At 45.6% G+C, this 23,564-nt stretch overlaps 1 protein-coding gene across 4 annotated transcripts in view; it reads left to right on the top strand.

Annotated features, from left to right (window-relative positions):
• Positions 1-23,564, top strand: part of ABCB1 (ATP binding cassette subfamily B member 1) — a 58,661-nt gene that overhangs the window by 17,202 nt on the left and 17,895 nt on the right. For 2 of the 4 annotated variants that reach the window (XM_066628501.1, XM_066628499.1), the window contains exons 8-18: positions 1,901-2,025; positions 2,948-3,119; positions 6,966-7,079; positions 8,206-8,316; positions 9,880-10,005; positions 10,537-10,740; positions 12,075-12,245; positions 14,068-14,229; positions 16,626-16,808; positions 19,324-19,470; positions 22,473-22,574. In XM_066628501.1, coding sequence (XP_066484598.1) covers positions 1,901-2,025; positions 2,948-3,119; positions 6,966-7,079; positions 8,206-8,316; positions 9,880-10,005; positions 10,537-10,740; positions 12,075-12,245; positions 14,068-14,229; positions 16,626-16,808; positions 19,324-19,470; positions 22,473-22,574 — 1,617 coding nt within the window. Of the gene's footprint in view, positions 1-818; positions 995-1,900; positions 2,026-2,947; positions 3,120-6,965; positions 7,080-8,205; positions 8,317-9,879; positions 10,006-10,536; positions 10,741-12,074; positions 12,246-14,067; positions 14,230-16,625; positions 16,809-19,323; positions 19,471-21,283; positions 21,345-22,472; positions 22,575-23,564 lie in introns of those variants that run through there. The other 2 variants (XM_066628503.1, XM_066628502.1) reach the window with 2 other exon arrangements.

The following is a 23,564-nucleotide window of genomic DNA, read 5'->3' as shown; positions in this document are numbered from 1 at the left end:
TTGTGAGGCCAGGCGTGGTGTTACAAAGAGCAGTAAGAGGCTCAGGGTGAGCATGTGGGCTTTTTCCAAATATGTGAAAAACTGGAGCTCTGCCTCTAGAGCCTCCTACTACTGTTTGCAGTCTTGCTGCCAGGCTGTGGATGTCCCCAGGAAGTCATGCATACACTAGACAACACCTCAGGTACCACTGTGGTATGTGTACCCAGGACTGGATTAAGACCTTTAGAGGCTCTAAGCACTGAAAAGACTATGGTGCCCCATCTCATCCTCTGCAGTGGGTTGCAACACTCCTGGTGATGCTGAAGGCCTCTCCCATCCTGGTGACCCACTCTGCAGATCTCAGAAAGGCCCTAAAGAAGCCTCTGTAAGCTATTTTGGTTGTTGGAAGTATTTTCTTAAGCCATTTGGTGCTTTTCCAGACTTTGTTTTGGTTAACTGTGTTTTTTTTTTGCACCACAGCCAATGGTAAATCTGGCACTGGAAAATCCAACTCTGTGGTGCCCCCCTTCCCTTGCTGCCCTAAGCAAGTGCTTATTTTGCTAAGTGGTTAATCTAGGGCTGTGCATACCACCGGTTGAAAATTGCTGGCCTAAGCCACATGTAGTTCAGCAGGATCTCTCCCCCCCCTTATGCTTAAGCCTAAGCAACTGTCACATGGAGAGTCACCGCTCAGAAGATCATTCTGAGAGAAAAACTTTTCTAGAGGTAGTGGGTGGGAAAGAAGCGGAGATGAAGATCTTTTTGTTTTTGTTTTGTTTTGCCAATTTTTCCCTATTTTGGACCTTTCTCTAGCACCTCAGAAGAGGCTGCTAAGTGATCCCGACGAAGGAGCCATTATCCCAGGATGTTGCTTTTTATCTGAGCATCTTTTGTCTTCCCCTTGACCTGTAATCAAGGTCAATTTGAGCCAGGTCATTGGACAGTGAAGCACACCTGATGCCCAAGAGCAGGAGATATAGGAACTCAGGTGACTCCCAAATGACCAATTACCCAGGTAAAAACAGGTTACTGTCCACAAGCTGCATATACACAAGGCACCCACAGCCTCTGCATGTTGTTGGAAGCAGCTAATGCATCACAAAAGGCTCATCTGCCCAGGCTAACCTGCTGTGCATGGGAGTGTAGGAATTTCAGTCCTGGAATAAACCATACCCAGTTGGCCATGTCAGGGATTTGCTTTGTTTCCAGCTTGAATTTTAGCCTTCTTGCCAAGTTTTGCTGCTGCCCTCCTTTGTCTCCTTTTGCCAGTTGACCAGTGACTTGCTTTCAACCCTTACTTTTTTCCATTTGTTGTTTTGATTCATCAGCCTTTTTAATAAATACCTTGTATTGTGGGTGTCTTGCCTGCTTGGCCTGTGTTCACTCAGGAGGGAATGGCCTGCCACATCTTTCAGACCACCATGTTCTGCTACGGCTTGTTTATAAGAGACCCCCCTCCCATTCTCCTGATTCTGAGATTTGCTCTTAATTTGGAAGGAGGCTTTTCCAAGGCAGTCTTTTACTGTCTGAGCTTCCTAGTTCAGGGTGGTGGAAGCATAAATGCCTTCTCTCAGTCATTCCCAGTTTAACCAGCAAGAAGAGTGAAGTGGAGAGCAAGGGAGATGCACCCTTGCATCGCTAAGTGTTGAACCCGTTTTGCCCTCTGCCTTCCCTATGGGTATGGCCCATATTCTGTTCTTTGCTGGCTCCTGATTCATTAGTGTCAGTTGGACTAGAAAATGGTTCTGAAATTTCTCATCATGCACCTGCACAATAAAACAATCAAGAGTCACTGTAGTGTTGCTTGTTTTTTAAGAGGTAAGGAGAAGTCAAGGCACTAATGTAGATGTTAGGCTTCCTATGTAAGTCTCGAATGGCAGGGCTGAAATTCTCTCTCTCTCTCTCTCTCTCTCTTTTACAGGTTCTTTCTGCGTTCACCAACAGGGAGCTTGCTGCATATGCAAAAGCTGGATCAGTAGCCGAGGAAGTTCTGGCAGCGATTAGGACTGTGATAGCTTTTGGAGGACAAAAGAAAGAAATCCAGAGGTCAGGAAATGTTGTGTTGTTACTCATTAATTTTAAACAGTCAATCTAGTCCTTTGCCTCTGGGTTATTCAGTACTCTGACCGCCTCCAATTTAAACAGTCATCCATATGGCTCAAGGCCACCTGAGGTTCACAAAGCAAAGGGTCAACCACACTTTTTTCCCCCTTGTTGATCATTGAAACATTCCCAGTTTTGCTCTTTCTGCATACAAAAAAAGAATAGACCCATGGTGTCGAGGTCTAGGAGTTTCTTTCTGCTGTCAAACAGGGAATGCTCTAACTTCACAAAGGGTATGCCACCTTCTCCGAGGCATCCTCTGAGAAACCCCCCTTCCCCAGGCACCAACAGCTGGTCCTGATGTTATTTCCTCTGAAAATCTTTTTCTTTAAGACTTTGGAATTGATTTTCTCATGACTGCCCCATGAGAGGCTAAAATGAAAGAAAGGATCACAACGTTGTTAGATGGCCAGCTTCTGTTACGCACATACTTGCTAGTTCCTCTTTACTTAGGTTGAATGTGCTATGTTGCATAATTGTTACTGAAGAACAAGTGCTTATTATGGCCCAATCCTATCCAGCTTTCCAGTACTGACACAGCCATGCCTATGGGTTTTGCACTGCATCCTGTGTTGGTGGGGCAATAACGGAGGCCTCAAAGTAAGAGAACATTTGTTTTCTTATCTTGGGGCTGCATTGTGGCTGTACCGGTGCTGGAAAGTTGGATAGGATTGGGCCCACATGAATTTTGGGGCTGCTTTTGGGAGTGGAATTTTTTTTTTTAATTATGTTGACCGTTAAAGAAAGAATATGCATATTGTGAATGGACTGAACAATTTTTTAAAAAAACGAAGAAAAAGAGGGAGATGCATTTTATTGTAAATACAACGTATATAATTTAATACATGTTCTCGTCTTCTTTCAGGTATTATAAAAATTTAGAATATGCTAAAGATATTGGCATAAAGAAGGCTGTAACCTCCAATGTCGCCATGGGAGTTGCTTTCTTACTGATATATGCATCATATGCATTGGCTTTCTGGTATGGAACTACTTTGATCCTCCAGGATGAGTACACCATTGGCAAGGTCCTTACTGTAAGTGTTGATGCATAGCAGTACAATTTTATTTCACAACAGAAATGACCTAATTCTGTGAAATTCTTTTTTTTAAATTTTATCTTCATAACACTCCTGTGAGAAGGTGGCCCAAGATCTCTCTAAGAGTGAATGGGGACTGGTTCCAAGATATCCCTGGTCCAAGACATGCAAAATTATGCAGGGGAAGGATAAAGTGGATTGGGGGATGTTCTTTTCCCTCTCACTCACCACCAGAACTGGGAGACATCCACTAAAATTGAGTGTTGGGAGAGTTAGGACAGGCAGAAGAATATATTTCTTTACCCAGTGTGTAATTAGTCTGTAGAACTCCTTGCCACAGGATGTGGTGATGGCATCTGACCTGGATGCCTTTAAAAGAGGACTGGGCACATTTCTGGAGGAAAAATCCATCACGGGTTACAAGCAACCTTTCATTGCTTGTTTGTGCAACCTCCTGATTTTAGAGGCTAGAATGCCAGATGCAAGGGAGGACACCAGGATGCAGGTCTTCTGCTGTCTTGTGTGCTCCCTGGGGCATTTGGTGGGCAGCTGTGATATACAGGAGGCTGGACTAGATGGGCCTGTGGCCTGATCCAGCTGGGCTTTTCTTATGTTCTTATGTTCAAGACTGGTTCACCAATTCTGGCTTCTAGACTTAATCTCAGCATGTAAATGCAGTTGTGTGGGTCTCTGTAATACAAAAATAAACGCTGACGCTATTACGCCCTATCCATTGTCATATCAGTAGCTTCATAACATCTGTTCGTCACTTACCACTTACTTTGAGTGGATTAACAGCCCAATTCTATCCTTGCAGTATACTGTCATACTGTGAAGTCTGCTGGCCTGGCAGTCTCTCTGCCGGTCTGCACAATGTGGCAGCCAGAAAAATGTGCACTGCCAGCAGCACTGCTCAAACCAACTACTGGCAAGATTCTAGAAATAGGGAAAATTGGGGATGGAGGGATGGATTTCAGCAGTATTAATGACTTCCGTATCCGGGACCCCTGTCCCAGGCCTGACATGCCCCGGCACCCTCCTTAGAGCAATGCTAGCTACAGAGCTGGTGTAGCTCTGTGGAGTCCAAATGGGAACTATACAGTGGCTGGAAAAGGAAGTAAAATTTTTCTTTTCTTACCTCTCCCAGCTGGCCTGGTTCCTGATCAGTGCACAGAATGCAGCAGACACTGCACTGGTGACACTTTGTCATGCACAGCAGCCAGTAGCATAGCTAGAGAGGGGTGCAAAACCTCCATTTTGCTCCCACCACCCGGAATGGCTCTGAAGGGGAGGGGCTGCTTGCACATCGCAGTGAAGTCTCCTGCAAAACATAGTGCTTTGCACCTCCTCTAGCTATGCCACTGATAGCAGCAGAGGATTTGGGCTGTCAAAGTCACTTATGGCTCAATCCTATCTGCTGGTTATGCTGCTGGAATGTGCGTTATGGCAGTGTAGCACGCTTTCTGGCTGCAGCAAATGCGGCACTGCTGGAGAGCGTGGCCTGGTCACTGCTGGGTCTGCATGATGACAGAGTGGGGACACCCACCACCACAGATAAGTCTGTGTAGGGGAGGTGGGAGGGGGAGGAACAGGTCAGGGGTGGATGGAATGGGGAGAATGGGGCAGGGAGGAGAGTGGATCGGGCCCAGGAAAGGGGCAGGATTGAGAGCAGCAGTGCCCACTGAATCCTAACCCTCTTGCCAGGCCTGATCTGTCTTCATGAGTCAACGGGGACTTGGACCAGGCACAGGTTCAAATTGACCCACCAGGCCAGCAGGGGCTTAACCTGGGGGAAGGGAATAAATGTTCCCTTACCCCGAGGAGGCCTCCTGATGCTGAAACTCCCCCATGGGATTCAACAGATGCTCCTTTGGTGCGTCAGCATTGCTGCTCAGGGAGTTAGGTATGATTGGTCTGCTATAAAGTAAATGGCAATAAGGGTTAAATTGAATATTTCGGTTCAGTGTGAGGGGTGTGTTCCTCCTGTTCTCCCTCACAATAGTGTCTGTTGGCTTCATGACCTGCTTGGGGGCACCCTAGGGACTTCTGTAAATACTTCAATAGATGAGCGAATGGGAGCTGCGAAAGGCACTGCTGTGTGCAGGGCAGATCTTAGTAGCAGTGAAGGCCAATTGGAAACATTTTTTGCAGGCCCCAGGATCATTGATTAACATTTATTATAGATTTTATATCTCTGTGGTAGAATGGAAAGCAATCAAAATGTGCACTTTATATCTTTATAAGAGCACGTAAGTTAATGGACTACTAGATTACCCTCGCACAAGGGGCCCTTAAGCTTGGGGCCCAATTGGGAGCTTTTGGTCCAGTTGGCTTAAAGCCAGCCCTGCTTGTGTGGATTCCATTCTTTTCCTTGGGGTTTATAGAGACCTTCCTGATAGACTGTGCCCCACGGATCGTATCTGACTCCGTGCCATGTTGCTGCTTTTCATGCTTGCCAATGTTGGAAGCTGCCTTATGAGTCAAGCTGTTGGCCTGTCTAGCTCAGTATTGTCCACACTGACTTGCACTTGCTCTCCGGGGGTTTCAGGCAGGGCTTTTCCCAGCACTACCTGGAGATGTTGCCTGGGATTTACGACTGAGCGATGGCTCATCCTGATCAGTCATTTTGAAGCAACTGCTTCACTTTGGCCTGTGACCGGGCAGCTCATTGTTCTTGTGTTTTTGTCTTGAGAGTGCATCTTTTGGACCTCCTTGTTCATTACTTCCCATGCCTTGTTGTTCAATGCACCAGTCTGCCTGGTCTGTTTTCTTGCTACCTACGTACTTATCCTTGGCTTTCCCGAACTTGCCTGTGCCTACTTCTTCAGGCCCTGGTCCAGCTATAACAACAGTGCCTTGGCTTGCTCCTCCAACACATGCACTCGTTTCCTTCCATTGTGCAGTTGAGCATTGTGTTAATACAGCCCTTGTGCCAAACTCTACACTCGCCCAAGCAATTATGCTGGATAAAGTGGCTGTATATTTTGATTTGGGGAGTCTCCGCATATCTCCTGGTCTCTTACTGGCATTGCATGAAATGGTATCTGTTCAGAAAAGGGCAGCACAATGTTTCAAAACAATGTTTTCTTCCCCTTTCGGCCAGCCCCATGTTGATGCTGAACTTTAAGAAAATATGAAGGCACATAGAGCAGCTCTAATTCTTACAAATAAGACATTTAGAAGTGGAGAGTTTTTCGGTTGGTTTAGGTTTGAAAAGTTAGGAAGGGGTGGAAATAGGAGCCACCCTAGATATGTATCCTCATAAACAGGTGCCCACCCTTAACAACTATTCACTTAATGACAGACTGCATATATGACAGTGGTCAAAGCACAATAAAGATAATTTTAATGAGGCAATCGCATCTCCCATAGCCTGCAGTAGAACGTCTGTTTACACAACAAAGAGGCTCTTAATGCAAGGAATAGGCAATCGATCTCCAATAGCCTGTGCGGCCAGTTAGTTTCTGGCAGGGACTGTCTGTTGACACAACAAAGGCAACTGATTGGAATGAATGTTCACCTAATGACCTAATCGCATAACAACAGGATAGAAGAATGTATCCCCATCGTTAACTGGCGCACACCTGTACATTGAACCAAGGGAGATCTTCAGGCAGAGCCTGGTGGAGTTGCTGCCTACACAAGGCCAACAGCTGCCCTGAGCTTGTGCTTGGACCAAGAGGACTCTCTTATGGTGTTCTGAAGCTTATTTCTTTGATCTAATTTGATTCTGTGCAGATGTGTTCTGCTTGTTGAAATTTGCCTGGGCATTATAATGGAATCTGTTTTGGCTATAATTAATAGATACATTTTGTTCTGATTCAAAAAAAATATCCCCCATAGGTCTTTTTTTGTGTGCTGATTGGAGCATTTAGCGTTGGTCAGTCAAGTCCAAATCTGGAGGCTTTTGCAATTGCAAGAGGAGCTGCTTATGCAATATTTAATATCATAGACAACGTAAGTATCCTTTTTTGCAGTCGCTACATGGAATGGCAGTGAGTTGGAAAGTCTGATGTCAGTTATGAGTGTTCAGTCATCAGAATAATTACATATTTCAGTTTACATTTCTCAATGATGCCAAATGACAAACTGCATCTGAAACTAAAGGCCCAATCCTATTGGGGCCACCTGCCAGTGGAATGTGTGCCAGTGAATGGGGTCAGAGAAGGGCAGAGTAAGGTGGCGCTGGGGGCAGGCAGACCAAAGTGTCAATGGGGGTGGGGGAAGGGCAGATCTGGGCAGGTCTGGGGTGGGTTTGTTGGCAGCAGTGTCTCCTTGTTGCACCTCATTTTATGCACAAGGGAAGAAATGGGACTGACAGATATGTATGCCTGACTCTGCACCATGGAGAAAAGGGAATCCTTGCTAGTCTTATTGTATTCGTATTCTTATGGCTATTCTTATATCATGATCAGCTACTGTAAAGGCTGCAGCAGCTCTGTAGATGGCACACTGTAAATTGCCAGCAGCTCCTCACACCTGCCACTGACAGACCCAGCCTGCACCAGAACTGATAAGGTGGTGGCAGGGGCTGGCCTTGGGTAAATTTGGGGCAGGGCGTTTTAGGGGCTGGAGGGGGTGGTCACGACAGCAACAGCATGCACAAGCATCTTGTTTTCCATCCTGCTCTGCCCCTTTCTCCTTGGAGTTGCACTAGGAAAATAACTGGTGTAGGTTCGAGGAGACCCATTGGTGATCAAGAAGTCTACCAGGGAATAAATACAATTTTTTTTACTTGCCCTCCTAGCTGCACTCTCCACTATTGCATACAGTATTTATTAATGCAGCTGTATGCAATGAACTGGTGGGGAATAGGATTGGGCCTTTAAAAAGCAGGGGAGTGGACAGGAGCTTTTGTTCCCTTCCTGTCCGTGGTGCTGTGGTTTCTAGTACCGCAAAGACACTGTGTAAATGAGAGAGAGAGAGAGAGAGAGAGAGAGAGAGAGAGAGAGAAGAATGTCTTCTGTGAAAGTTTGCAATCTGCCATTTGTTACCTTATTATCAGATATTTTAATTTGCGTCCACATTACGGGAGATTTAAATGAACCAGATTTAATTTAATATGTTATTTTCTTTTGTTTAGGAGCCTAAAATTGATAGTTTTTCAGAAACTGGCTACAAACCCGAGAAGATTACAGGGAACCTAGAATTTGAAAATGTTTGTTTTAATTATCCATCAAGGCCCGATGTCAAGGTACTGTGAGTTAAATCAGGATGCTGTTTAAACCTTTATATAGTTGGAAATATAAAAGGTAATTCAAGATAAACAAACAATCCAAGAATAGATGTTCCAGCAATGAAAGTTTTTTTGAAGCCATTACAGGAAGGCATGTCAATACTGCAATTGTAGCTGAGGTTCTATCAAGCGAGTTACATATTCATTTATTTGTATAGTACCGTCCATTTAGAAAAGATGGCTTTGCAAAGGGAGATAGGACAAGTTCCTGTCTGAGGGGTTCACAACCTAGAAACTAGGTACGACAGAAGAAGGGGAGGGAAATGGAGATAGAGGGATGATTATGTTATTATTTCAGTTGAAAGTCGTTAGGCCAGCGATTTTCAACCTTTTTCATCTCATGGCACACTGACAAGGCATGAAAATTGTCAAGGCACACCATCAGGTTTTTGGCAATGACAAGGCACACCATACTGCCAGTGGGGGGCTCACATCCCCCAATGACCCTACTCATAAATGACCTTTTCCAAAATTCCTGTGGCACACCTGTGTGCCATGGCACAGTGGCTGAAAATGGCTGAGTTAGGCTATAGTAGGATATGAGGATTAGCAGGCTGTGAGGTTGTTCATGGCTTTGTGAAAAGAGTGGATTGTGACAAGACATTTGACAGAGCACCAGAAAGAGTGAGGACCCTCTCAGTTTCCATTAAGACTCAAACTTTTTTTTTTTTCTGAACCTTCCACCCCCTGATATGTTGTAGGCTGACAGAACTCCAATAATTTTGGGAGACCAAAGTGCAACTACAAGAACACCCTTTAACTAGTTTCAAATCTCCTAGTAATGTAGACAATGTATTTCTTCTTTGAATTCTTATCGTTATTATCAGGGCAGCAGGGGAGGATAGCCCTTGCTTTCCCGATAGCAAAGTGGCATGGGAGCGTAGGAAGACAGCACAAGAAGCAGGCGATCCCAAACAGAGCCAAAGGAGCAGACACAGGCTTGTTTGTCGCAGAAGCATGTATTGGTAAAAGGAGCAGGCAGAAGTCAGTCAAATGGTTCAGAAGTCAGGGATACCTCAGGTCACAGTCACGAGAAGCACAGTCCAAGTCAGACCACAAACCAGCACACAGAAACTCCACCACAACAACCCACACTTTGGTGTCTGTGCTTGCCCCCTATATACCAGGGCCAGCCAATCAGAGTAGGGCAACCTCATAGTCACAAGACAGTCTTGTGACCCACTCTGATTGGCTGTCCAGTGGTGCATTGCCCCACTCCACCATAGCCTACTTGACTCTGCACACATCTCTCCCCAAGTCATGTGACTCCCACCTGTATCAGGTGCAACTGATTGCTAATCAGCATACAGTGCTGCTGTTCCTTTAAGTACATTTTATACCAGGCCTGGACATCAAGGCCTCTCCTGCCACATCCTGGCTTACAACAGTTCAGGGCCTGGGATGCCAAAGGCCTTACAGTGATGGTCTATTCTAAGGGTATGGATACTGTACAGAGTTTGGTAAGCTGAATATGATTGACAATGACTTAGGTGTGGTTTCCTGTTTTTTTCTTTCTTTCAGGTGTTAAAAGGCTTGAACCTGAAGGTTAATAGTGGACAGACAGTAGCCCTGGTAGGAAGTAGTGGCTGCGGGAAAAGTACAACAGTCCAGCTGATACAGAGGTTTTATGATCCAACGGGAGGCACGGTAAGGTTGCAATCCTATACACAATTTACTGGAAGTAAACCCCTCTGAGCACAATAGGACTTAAACATGGTTAGGACTGTGCTGTCTGAGACCTGATCCAATCTGAATGTCCACAAAAGATCTTTTATGTTAAAACACTGGCATGGCTACTTCTAATTCAAATATTAGAACATAGGTCACTTATTAAAAAGTAGATGTAAAAGTCCAATATCCTCATTTACCAATGGAATATTCAGTGTGGATAATCCTGAGAGTACGACTTCTGGCTTTTGGCAGTGCTCCTGAATGTTCTGAGTTGGTTGTATCGACTCTTGAAGACAAACGGATGTACAGTATATGCCACAATAAATTTGTTCATTGTCAAGGTGCTACAATATGCTTCTTTGCGTGTTTTCTATCAACTGTCTGCTATGCTTATGATCATTTACTGACTTAACTTTGTTTGCCCCAAGTTGCCTCTTCAGAGAATTTTTTTGGTATGCATTCTGAGTGCTAATTGGAACTCTGTTGGGTGACTTTGTTTCATTTCAGGTTACCATTGATAAGCAGGATATTAGGACACTGAACTTAAGGTATCTGAGGGAGCTTATAGGGGTGGTGAATCAGGAGCCTGTGCTGTTTGCTACCACAATTGCAGAAAACATCAGATATGGCCGCGCAGATGTCACCATGGAAGAGATTGAAAAAGCTGTCAAAGAAGCCAATGCCTATGACTTCATCATGAAATTGCCAAATGTGAGAAACTGTTGTGACCTCCTCTTGCCTTATTATATTCTAATGCAGTTTAAATGACAAAACGGAGATCAAGCTAAGTCAAAATTGCACTAAGTTTTTTTTAAATTTCAAATGAGATTCTCTGGGAGAGAAAAACTGAAGTCATTCTTGACATTTAGAATGCCATTTGATAACGTGGGAGATTTCTGAAGTTTGAAAAGCCCTGTCAACACTTAAAATATAAGTTTTCAATAGTGCCATAGGGGTGCGTGGCACTTTTACAATTACCAAACTAAAAGAAAGATCTCTGTCCTCCCACACTTTACACAGCCAAAATTTGACATAGAAGTTGGGAGCAAAAGTGACAGGTGAAGAATAGGCATTCAGTTACCCCTTGGGTTTTGTTTCAGTAAGGCATAAGGGGTTAATACAAAGGCTTCATTGAAAAGGTGAGTCTTGAGTAGGAGCTTGAAAGGAGAGAGAGAGAGAGAGCGCGCGAGTGCGAGCACATTACAGTTAGGCAGAGGCTCCCAAACATACCCTGGTCATGGTGCCCTTCTTCCCTGGCACACAGTATGAAACAAGTTTAGCACCCCTAACACTGAAGGTCAGGATGAGGAATTGATGTCATGTGTGTCTGAAGGACTTAGGATGCACGTATAGGAATTTGAGGAGAGGCAGCAATCTAGATAGAGATGTGAGAGCTGAGGATGCAATCCTATATACACTTATCTGGGAGTAAGGCCAACTGAACTTGATGAGGCTTACTTCTGAGTAGGCATGCATAGGTGGCACTCAGTGTTACAAAGGACAACCAGATGTTACAAAGGACAACCTGCCTGCCTCGCTCTCTCCTTCTACCCCCAAACCCTCTTGTTATGAGTCTTTCACCTTTATCTCCAAAGTCCTCATTATCCCTACAAGGTTACAGCTGTAATCCACTCCCATTGCAAGCCAAAGTTCTGGTGTTAACGCTATACTTCCCTGACTTGTCAACACAAGGGGCCACTGCTGACGCTACACACGATCTCCTTGGAGAATCTTCTGGATTTCCACTACACGTGTACATGTACGTGTGCTTGCCATAAGGGCTATTTTCATACGTTACACATGTTACACGTTTTTCTAAATAGAGGTGACCTCTGAGAAGAGACATGGTTCCTGCAGCTTGGTAGGAGTATTTCGCCAGCTGTGAGCGTGTGTTGTATTTGCAGCATGAAAAACACTTGTGAGACACTTCATCATTCCTATGCAGAGATTCCCTCTCTCTGTGTAGTCGAAGTGTAATGTGCATGATGTTGCCCTTGATAGCAACAATTTTTCTGAGATGTTAAAAAATGTATTCTGTTTTGCAGAAGTTTGAAACAATGGTTGGAGAAAGAGGGGCCCAGCTGAGCGGAGGTCAGAAACAGAGGATAGCAATTGCCCGGGCCCTTGTTCGGAATCCCAAGATTTTATTGCTGGATGAGGCTACATCGGCTTTGGACACGGAAAGTGAAGCAGTGGTGCAGGCAGCTTTGGACAAGGTCTGTCATAATCTAAACATCTGGTGTAAACATCCAAATTGTTGGAAAACACTTAATGCAAGTCTTACATGGAAGCAGCTTCCAATCAGTAACAGAAGGAAGACAAGAACAGGTTAATAAATTCAGCCATGTTTGCTATGGAGCAGCTCCTGGCAGAGGAATTTTAACTCATATTTAAAAAAATCCTGTAAAAGGTAATGTGATGGCAAAAGGTTTTAACACAAAACTGATTAACAGTGAACTGTGGTAGTTGACTGTCAGCCCAATCCTAACCTGCCCTGAACCGGGCAGGCCAGCTGACCTGCAGTACTTCCAGAGCAGGGTTGGGTTAGGTTGCAGTACAACTTGGAGTAAAGGGGATTCACAGCCCCATCCCGAGAGGCCCGGAGGCTGCTGCGGCACCAAAATGGCTATCACGGCATGCAACATGCACTGGACAGCCTGCGGCAGCTCCTTGGGTGAAGGGGGCTTTTGTCTCCTTCTCCCAGTTAAGGGAAGTAGCCCTGCAATGGGGCTACTTGACTCTGTGGCACTTCTGGAGCCAGTGCAGAATCAAGGACATGGGGTGGGGCCTGACATGGGGCTCAGGATACCGTGGAACTGAGCTCCGCCATTCCTGCCTCCTCCTGTCCCACTCCCTCCACACCACACCTCCTCCCCACTTTCTCCCCACTCCCCTCCCCCTGCCTTAAAATGCCTGCTCCCCATTCCCCCCCCCCCCCCGCTGCACTCACCTCTCCACCACCTGGTGGTTTAGGTGAGCCACCGGGTGGTGGAACATGGGCCTAGTGCCAGAGCTGGCCCAGTGTGGGCTCATGCTGGGTTAACTCCAGCACTGGACCCGTGGTACAGCACGTTTGCAACAGTGTGTGTAGCTCTGAATTGGGCCCTCATTCCCCTTAGCCCGTGTCATGCAGCAGCCGCCCCTATGGGGCTACTTGGATCTGCACCACTTAAAGAGTTGGTGCAGATCTGAGCAACCTGGTGTAAGGCCAGGCTGCTTGGGAGGGGGTTAGGATCCAGCCTAAGTGCCAGATCCTGGCTCCGCCCTCTCCTGGGCCTGGTCCTCCCACGGGTTCACCCACCACCTGCCCTCCTCCACCATATAACACCCTGAAACAACCTCCCTTCCCTCCCCAGACCCCCATACCAATACAAACTTAACTTGGGCCAGTGCTGTGGAGGCAGGTGGCCTCTAGAGGTCAACATACCTTTGTGTGTGCTGGCCTGCCAACTCTCCCAGTGGCACAGAAGTGCCTTATGGTACTTTTGCAACCCCTGGAAGCTGGCTCAAGGGACTTGCACCAGCCTAACTTACTGTTAGGATTGCATTGTGACTGTGATGGTCTTGCCTTCTTTTGACTTCCAGCTGTCCTAAAATGGAATCAGGGAAGGCTCTGGGAAAGCTGGATTCAATGCTGTGAAGTATGGGAGAACCCAGACCAACTTCATTCTCAGATGGCCATTCACTGATTGGCCTTTGCAAAATCTAAACTATAATGAAAAGTTATTGCTGAAGTTAAATAAAATAAAAACGAGAAAGCATTTTGTCTGTTGGAAAAGTTAGGTGCAAGTGTTTTTAGTGCAATATCAAACAAGCATACATCTGAACATATGCTGAGTGCCTGAGTAGTGGTACTACAGTATTTGAAGAGCTTACTGGGAAGATATGACTGTGTGTGACCTGACTGCACTCTGTATTTTTTGGCAAATGCAGTCCCTTTCCATTACGCAGATAGGAAAATTTCACTGTAAAGTAGGAGTCAAGAGCTTATTAACAACATATAAATATTTACACTGAATCCGACTGTGTGTGTTCTAGGCAAGGGAAGGTCGCACAACTATAGTAATAGCCCACCGCTTGTCGACAGTCCGGAATGCAGATCTTATAGCTGCTTTTGAAGAAGGCGTCATCACAGAGCAAGGGACCCATAATGAACTGATGATGAAGAAAGGAGTATATTTCAAACTAGTTAATATGCAGGTATTCATCCATTTTGTTCTTTTTTCCTCTATAACGGGGTGGGCAAACATTTAGGCAGGAGGACCACATCATCTCTTTGACACTGTGTCAGGGGCTGGGGAAAAAATGAATTGACATTTCAAATTTGAATAAATTTACATAAATGAATACATTAGAGATAGAACTTATATGAATGAATCAATTTTATTGAGCTTATTTATAATACACAGAACTATAACACAGGCATGTAGAACCCCGTGAGAACTATGAATTGTTTGCCACACACGACTTGAAAAGATATAGACCAAGCCAGACCAAAACAGAAACACATGGGGCGCAATCCTAACTTGCGCTGGAACAGGCAAGCCAGGAGGCTTGGTCTGTATCCAGCACAGGATTGTGGCCAGCAGCAGCTTAGCCAGAGGCAAGGGGAAACTTTTCCCCTTACCCCTGGGTAAGAGCTGCTAGTGCCTATTGGTCTCCTTGGACTTGTGTCACCTCTTGAGGTGGCACAAGTCCGAGGACAGCAGAGCGGCTTGAAGCCTCTCCGTTCTCCTCGGGGATGGGGGTTGGGATCCAGCATAACTGTCGAATCCCAGCCCCCGCCTCTGGCTCCCCATGTGTCCATCCCCAGGGCCACCCATCGCCCTCCCTTCCCCAGCGCAGAAATGCCTTCCCTCCCCGCCTCCTCCATGCCTACCTGTTACCCTTGCATCAGCTCATCTGAGCCAGCGCAAGGAGCCGGGAGCAAGCCAGTGCAGAGGTCTCCGTCGGCCTCCGCAGGCCGGCACTTCAGGGAGCGCCGGCCTGGCTTCCTCTCATGGAGGCGCAAACGTGCTTTATGGCATGTTTGCGACCCTCCCAGGTTGGCCCAAGGGACTTGGGCCGGCCGAACTCAAGGTTTGGATTAGTTGTTGTTCAGAGCCACAAGTTGTTCAGAGCCAATGGGAGGGTGTTAAAATCATGCCCAGGGGAAAGCAGAAAATGCATGGAGGCTATAAAAGGCCTTGCTCTATCTGCTCTCAACTCACTTCTGGCAATCACAACCTGCAGTTGTGGGTCAGCATGGGCTCCAACAGTCTCTGATGTGCCAGAGGCTCATTGGAGACTAGGGGCTCTCTGCAGGCCAGATTGGCGATCCCCAAGGGCCAGAAATGGCCCACGGGCAGGGCTTTGCCCACCCCTGCTCTATAAGCATTGTAGGCATAACCTCTCTAGAGTTTAGAGCATCTCTGATTTTATGAAAGTTTTATTTCCCTACTTAGGCACTCTCATTTCACTAACAATTTCAGCAAGTGATATTCAGTGCTGCCCCCCTCTCTTATATAAAAAGCACAACCGCTGTTCCTATCCTCCGCCACCCTACAGCATGTAGCTGCAACAACAGAGCAAACACTGCATGCTATGGCTGGGGCGGGCAGGGTGACCAGAAGGCCAACAAGAGGTAAGTAAAAAACTTATCCCTCGATAGGTCTTCTGGCTGCCAGGTAGTGGGGGCAGGTTGAAAAACGGGGAATAGGATCTGGTGTTCACCTTTGCTGCCATGATGCACCCCTTCCAGCCTGCTCCATGACCACTGCCTCACCCCGAACTTCTCCCAAACCGCCCTCAAACTCCCCACACTGCCAGTGGAGCATCCAGCTGAGTCTGGTGCACATGCACCGGTCATTTCTGCCTTTGGGGCTTTCACACTGCTGCATAAGGGCGAATACATGAGCTCCAGAGAATAAACCATGGATAGAATTGCAGCCCAATGAGTAGGGGATCTCTCCATTTGATGTGAATGTTATTTACTTTAAAATATTTATACCCTGCTGTTCTTCTTGTTTCCAAAGCATCCAAGGTGGCTTACAACAAGTTAGTTTAAAACATGAAATAAAAAAGCAAATGTGGGCCCAATCCTAACCAACTTTCCAGCACTGGCATAGCTGTGCCAGTGGGGCATGTGCTGCGTCCTGCAGTTGGGGGGCAGTCACAGAGGCCTCCTCAAGATAATGTAATGTTTGTTCCCTTACCTCAGAGTTGACCTGCCCTTACCTCGGTGCTGGAAAGTTGCACCCTCTGTCATTTATTCTAACATATTATTGAACATATTTTATGATATTGTTACCTAATCTGAGCCACTGAGAACATGTCAAGTGACAGAGCTGCCTTGAGGCATGAAGGTGAGGTGGCGTGCCCACAAATAAACCCACAAATAAAGGCCATCTTAATGAACTGAGCAAATTGGAAGGTCAGGCCAGTCAATCTTATTCCCAATAACCAACTGTGCTTTAGAAAAGACACAAGTACAGACACAAGTTCTCTTACTATGTTGAATTTAAGCTACATTCAGTTCCAAGTGCAATATCTGGTCTTTGCTTTTTTAAGCACTTGGGAACCCATATCCCTTTCAAACATCCTATTTTCTATTCCAGTCAATTGAAACTGAGGTTCAGTCCGAAGAGGCAAATGAAAGTGAGCTCAGTGCCCCAAATAGCCCAACAGAAGAATTCTCAAAACACCCTTTATTAAACGGACTGAAAAGACGTTCAACTCGCCGAAGCATCAAGAGCTCGGAGGCAGAGGAAGAAGCTCTGGAAGTAAAAACTGTTCAGCCTGTAAGTGTCTTAGTCTTTGACAGCTACATTTCAGTTGCGAGGCTGCCAGTTTCCGTTTATTCATAGGGTTTATTCTATGTCTAGAGTTAATGGAAAAGTCTGCACCTCTCTTTTCTACCTGACTGGGGTCTGGCCTGCATGATCAACAGCACAGGGTAGGTAGATTTGTAGAAGTCCAAGTTAATATTGTGATACCCACCCACCTGGGGGCGCAGCCTAGTGGATCAGGTGGTGAGGTCTAATGAAAAGGCTTCTTATCCAACCCAATTGGGACACAAGTTTCTGGAGGAAAAATCCATTTCAGGTTACAAGCCATGATGTGTATGTGCAACCTGCTGATTTTAGAAATGGGCTGTGTCAGATGCAAGGGAGGGCACCAGCATGCAGGTCTCCTGTTATCTGGTGTGCTCCCTGGGGCATTTGATGGGCCACTGTGAGATACAGGAAGCTGGACTAGATGGGCCTATGGCCTGATCCAGTGCAGCTGTTCTTATGACTCTAACGCAAGCATATAGGTAGCGTACTAGTACAGGTAGAGTACTAGTAAATTGCTGAAGAAAGTGAGCCAAACCCTACATATGCGACTTCAATCTCAATCTCAATCTCAATCTCACACATGAGTCTTGGAGTGGCAGCAGTTCCTCTACTGAAACCTCTCTGAAATCCTGCCCCAGTCTGCAAAGGTGGAATATAGGAACTGCCTTCTACTCAGTCAGACCATTAGTCCTAGCTTGCTGTTTTCAGCAACAGCTATCAGCAGCTCTCCAGGGTTTCAGACAGGATTTTCTTTTCTCTCCTCTAGCTAGAGTGACTGGGATAAAACCTGGAACCTTCTGCATTTAAACCAAGTGCCCTTCCACTGATTTATGGCACACTCTAAAGGCAGTCATAGCAAACCACCACCTGCCATTGATATGGGGTGAATCAGGGGCTCTCGTTTTTTTTGTAATTTGGGGTCCAAACAGTAGCGAAGTATGGGGGGGCCACAGGTACAGTTGCCCTGAGTGCAAAATTCTTAAGGGCACCAAAAAATTAGTAATAGTTTTTAGTGGGTCCCAATAAGCTTTTTTTAAATTTGCACAAATTGAAACCAGGTGATTTAAAATAAATTTGCATTTACTAGCATTAAATGCATTTTACTTTAAGTACAACGGTCCACAGGTTAGGGGGCACAATACTTACCTTGCCCCTGGGTGCTAGCAACCCATGCTATGCTACTGGGTCCAAACGATCCAGTTAGTGTGGGTTTTGCATTGAAACGATGGGAAAGTGGAACTTCTTTTGCTCTGAAGGCTCCTAAGTGGGTCAGCTTTCAGCATATGCTGGAACTTGGTTGAGTCTGTCCAGTCACTGGGGTGTGGTTCTGCACTCTACTGCTGGGCACAAGAAAGAGAGAGTCTCCTCCTCTGCTAGTGCTGCAGATGTCAGTTCAATTAGGGTGGCAGAGGAGGAGAACTCTCCCTTTAATCTCTCGGTAATCTTTTTTAGCTTCTCATTCCGTTTATGTCGTCTCCCCAGAAGCTGCAAACTGTAGGGTTTTGTCACTCACTCCTTGTGTTAACCCAGCAATTTTCAATGTTTTTCTTCTCATGTCACGCGGACCTCTATGGTCTTCTCTGTGGTCTTTATGTCTTGTGATGCCACTTTGGGAGCCTCTTACAGGTTCTGCGGCTTTGTTTCTAGGACGATTTGTTACTAGTATAAATAGTTGCCCTAGAAACAGAGCTGCAGAACTTGGAAGAGTTTTTCAGCTATTTTCAACCACTGTTCTCCAAACTCCCATACCACACCTAATCTAATCCAGCTTCCTGTATCTCACAGCGGCCCACCAAATGCCCCAGGGAGCACACCAGATAACAAGAGACCTGCATCATGGTGCCCTCCCTTGCATCTGGCATTCTGACATAACCCATTTCTAAAATCAGGAGGTTGCGCATACACATCATGGCTTGTACCCCGTAATGGATTTTTCCTCCAGAAACTTGTCCAATCCCCTTTTAAAGGCGTCCAGGCCAGTCGCCATCACCACATCCTGTGGCAAAGAGTTCCACAGACCAACCACACGCTGAGTAAAGAAAACCCTTTCATGGCACAGCAGTGTGCCATGAAAATTAATCCCTTCACTTAGCTAGAGGGAGGAAAAAGGGAGGGAGTTTGAGACCTCCCAAACTCTGATGGATCTGCAAGTTCTAGAGACATCTTGAATATCTCCCACTATTAACATCTATTAAGATCATCTAGCGGTTATTAACACTGCAGTCTTAAGCATGTCAACTCAGAAGTAAGTCCCATTGTGTTCAATTGGGTTTACTCCCAGGAGAATGTTCATGTACGTGATTGTAGTCTGAGAAACATTACGCAGGCATCCTGGATGCTATCAATCTTTCTGTGGACATGGCCGGTCAGTATTCATAGCATATTGTTTGTGGTATTTATTTACAATAAATACCAATAAAGGCAGGAAGAGGCATGATTAACTGTGTGACTGCATGAGAAATGCTTGTGTTTATTGTAGGGTGAAAACCTCCCACCGGTGTCATTTCTGAAGATTATGAAACTGAATAAATCTGAATGGCCTTACTTTCTGGTGGGCACGATTAGTGCAATCATCAATGGAGCTTTGCAGCCTGCATTTTCAGTAATATTCTCAGAAATCATAGGGGTAAGTCTAAACAGTAAACTCTATCTTTGTTATCTGCCTCCAAACTATATTTGAAATGTAGAAGATTTCAAGCCTAACTAACCTCTATCGCCATGTGATAAAATTGTTTTTTTAATTTTAAGTTTGAGAGCCAGGCTGGTGTCCTGGTTCGGGTGTTGGACAGACCTGGAAGATCCAGATTCAAATCCCTGCTCTGCCATGAAGCTAAGCTTCCAGGGTGGCCTTGGGTCAGTCAGTGGTTGGCAACCTTCAGTCTTGAAAGACTATGGTATAAGCCTACAGCACCCAGTATTCCCAGGCGGTTCTCCCATCCAAGTACTAACCAGGCCTGACCCTGCTTAGCTTCCAAGATCAGACGAGATTGGGCAGGTGCAGGGTAACAGTTTGTATCTCCCAGCTTTAACCTACCTCAGAAGGTTATTGTGAGAACAAAAGGAGGGGAGGAACAAAGTACAACTCTGAGCTCCTTGAAGGAAGAGCAGTATAAAAATGTGATAAAAAATAAATGGCAAAGTTCATATGGAAAACTTGGGGGAGTTTTGTGGGAGGGAGCAAGCTGTTCTGTAGCAGCTGAGCCAGGGCCTGAATGCTTGCTAGCAATTAACAGCCCAATCCTGAAGCCGGTGGCTCTGATGGGTGCAGTGGTGCCAAAATGGCTACCGCTGCTTCCAGTGGCACTTCCGAGGCTACTGGAGGTCTCCTCCAGGGAAGAGGACTTTTGTCCCCTTCCTCTGGGGAAAGCCCCATGTCCCACAATAGGGGTTTTCAAGTCTGTGCCGGCTATATTAAGAGCCTCCGTGTCGGGTTTTTCAGCCCAACACGGAGGATAGGATACAATGGAGAGAGCTCTACTCTGTCGGGCAGGCAGCAGGCATTCCTGGGGGTGGGCTGGTGGGGAGTGGGAAGCAAGGCCAGGATCCGACACTTATGCTGGTTCCTAGCCCTGTTCCTGGGCGGCCCGGAGCAGCTCCGGGCTGCTTGGATTTGTGCCACCGATTTTGGTGGTGCAGATACAAATAGAACCATTGGGGCTGCTGCAACTCTCCCCAGGGTAAGGGAAAAAACCCTTGCCTTAGGCTGAGCCTCAGACAGCCGCAAACTTGCGCTGGATACAGCGGAGGCCTTCTGGTCTGCCTGTTCCGCGCAAGTTGGGATTGGGCTGCCCATGTTTTAATCCAGTGGACTCTCAGTTTATACCTGGTAAATAATTAAAAGCTTGAAAATTTTTTATTTGCCTTTTATATTAATGGTGCTACAAAAAGGATCTCAGCCATCATATTTCCGAGAGCCATGCATTATGTGTCAAAGAACTGCATGCGGCCCGTGAGCCATGGTTTGGCCACTCCTGCTATAGCAGCTATAGGATTCCCACTGCATTGGTTTTTATGTGCTTTATGTCCCACATAAAACTGTATCTGTATTACTCCGTTATTGCTGGACAGATATGTTGTCTGCTGCACGTGTTTTAAGCTGCCTGCAGATCAAATCTTTCTTCATACCCCCTCCCTGAGGCTGGGAGGCTGTACCTTAGAGGCAAACTTATGTTTGGCATGCACATTCATTTCCTGTTCTCTTTGGTTTGGGGTGAACAGACTCCATCGAAAACCTTGAAGAGCAGCATAGGCAATCCTGGGCTAGAGAGACTGATGCTTTTATTCCATACAAGGAAGGTATATGTTTTTTTAACTGGCATCAATCTTGGAAGAACTGAAGCCAGCCACTGACATCAGCAAGGAAGAGGGTCTTTCCATCAAGCTACCCTGTGAAAAGTTACCATCCAGACAGGCATCACACCATATCTATTTATTTACAGATTTATGCCCCACTTTCTCCCTAACGGGTATTCAAAGCAACTGTAACGTACTATTATTAAAGTATGTAACAACATACTTCTCCCTCTTACCTTGTTTCTACTTCCTTGTCCTTTCCCCTGTGCCCTTCTGATTACCTTCCACCATGTCTGTGCGCAGTAAATGTTAATGTGTCCTGTAACCAGGCCATCTCTGTTTTACACACACACCCCTCCCGCACTTTTAAAACTTTCCTACTTGGTGAAATGGGGTTGCCAGGTTTACCAGTAAGTGCATGTAGCAATTGTTAGGCAGAAGAAAGAATTGGAGGCCTTGGGACATGTACACGGCTCTCCTTAGTGGCTCCCTGCATCACAGCCAGTAACAGGAAGCATCCTTCTGGGTATAGCAACAAATCTCTTTCAGCCACTCCTTTTCAAAATATGTCTCTTTTCTGGAATTATGAAATATCAGTACTGGAATTGCAGCACGATAGCAAGAAATGTACGTGAGCAGAACCATCAACCTTGGATGTAGTATTTTAGGATTGCTGATGTGGACTTCCTAATTAAGAACAAAAGAGCCATTTACTCTTTTGTAAGCCCAAATTCTATCTAAATCCCCCCCCCCCACTTATGCAGCCACTGTGTCCTGTGGGGGAGCAGTCACAGAGATCCTCCAAGTAACAGAACATTTATTTCCTTAATCCACTGGCACCATGGCTCTGCTCAGACCTGCACCAGTGATTTTGCTAGCGCAAGTCTGGGGCGACCCAGTTAAGTGGATTGAGGCTGGGAAGACGGATAGGATATTGCCAGAGCTGCTGCTGCTAACTGACCCATCCCTCCCTCAACACCCCCCATTCTGCCCTCTGTCCTACCCATGCCAACTTACTGGCATGAGGCTCCCACAATGGCCACTGTCACCCAGCCACTTCTACTCACCATTTACTGCCAGGATGTGCACCAATGGTGCATCACATTTTGCTATGGCCATAAAGCACTGTGCACTGTTGGAACCTGCATTCTAGGGACTCGGCAGCCTGATAAGATTGGGCTGTTAGTTAACCATATAAATTAGTTCCCTCTTCTACATTTTACATTGAACGTTTTGTGTTTGATTGAATGTTTGTTTCACTATAGCTACGCAAATGAGGTTTTTAGATGTAATCTAATGATATCAAATTAGCACTAACTCTTAACTGTTCTGTAGATTTTTGTAGAACCAAAGCACGTTGTAAGAGAAAAGAGTAACCTGTATTCCCTGTTATTCTTGGGACTTGGGATCATTTCCTTTGTGACATTTTTTCTCCAGGTAGGTCATATTATTTTGCTTTTATTAGCAGGTGGATTCATTCAAAGGATGAAGAAGTGTTTGTTAGTTTTGGCAATGGAGGGAATATATAATTTTTAATCTATTCCAAGGAATTTGAAATAATGTTTGAAGAGGACTTGACATTATGCATTTAATTCTAGGGAATGGATTGCTGCCCTTAACAGCTTGACCATATTTCCTGCCAAAATAGATTAGCTGTCTTTGGGCCCTGAACACAGAACACCCACACTACATTTCTCCTTTTCTGAAAACCAGCCGTACACTTGGCATCAAATATTTTCAGTGTTTGAAATTTGGATCTGATCTCTCAATGGAAATACAATTTGCAGTATAGTGGGAGATGGGCCCAGTGCCCGTGTGACTTGACAAGAACATGGCTAAATTGCTTCTAGAAAATCTTTTCTTTATTTCAAAAATCCATAAGCCGCCCTTTAGCAGTATTATAGAACATGAAATCAGAGTACTGAACAAAACCTAAAGAAACTCAGCCACAAAATTAAAAGAAAACAGACTGAAATTCTTGGGAATATTAAAGATCTTTTCCTGATGCTGGAAAGATATCAAGGAAGGTGCCCGGCAAGCCGACCTATGGAGGATGTTCTAATGTCATAACTGTGAAAGTCCTTTCCCTGATTGCCTTTTACGCACATTGCTTTGCACACTTCCATCCATATGGTACAAGTTTGTGATTTTCTTCCAATGATGAGAAAGTAATATCCATTTAACTCTACGGCATCTAAAATTTTTGAATGCACCATTGGCTGGGACCATTTTGCAGCCCAGCAGTTTTGTCTAAATGTGTCCAGTTCAGGAACCCTACTCAAGGTAGTCAGAAAGGGGAGGGATCTGAAGCCTGCAGGATGGATTTTTCTCCTCTCCAGAACCTTGTTTTCCTCTCATATAGGACACAAGCAAAGGAGGGTGGCTAAGCTGTTTGTACCCCAGTCTGCTTCTGAACCTTCTTCAAAC

This window comes from Tiliqua scincoides, chromosome 5 (genome assembly GCF_035046505.1).
Source record: "Tiliqua scincoides isolate rTilSci1 chromosome 5, rTilSci1.hap2, whole genome shotgun sequence".
Taxonomy (NCBI): Eukaryota; Metazoa; Chordata; class Lepidosauria; order Squamata; family Scincidae; genus Tiliqua; species Tiliqua scincoides.
The sequence above is the reverse complement of the archived record's forward strand: the minus strand, read 5'-3'. Positions and strand labels throughout refer to the sequence as shown.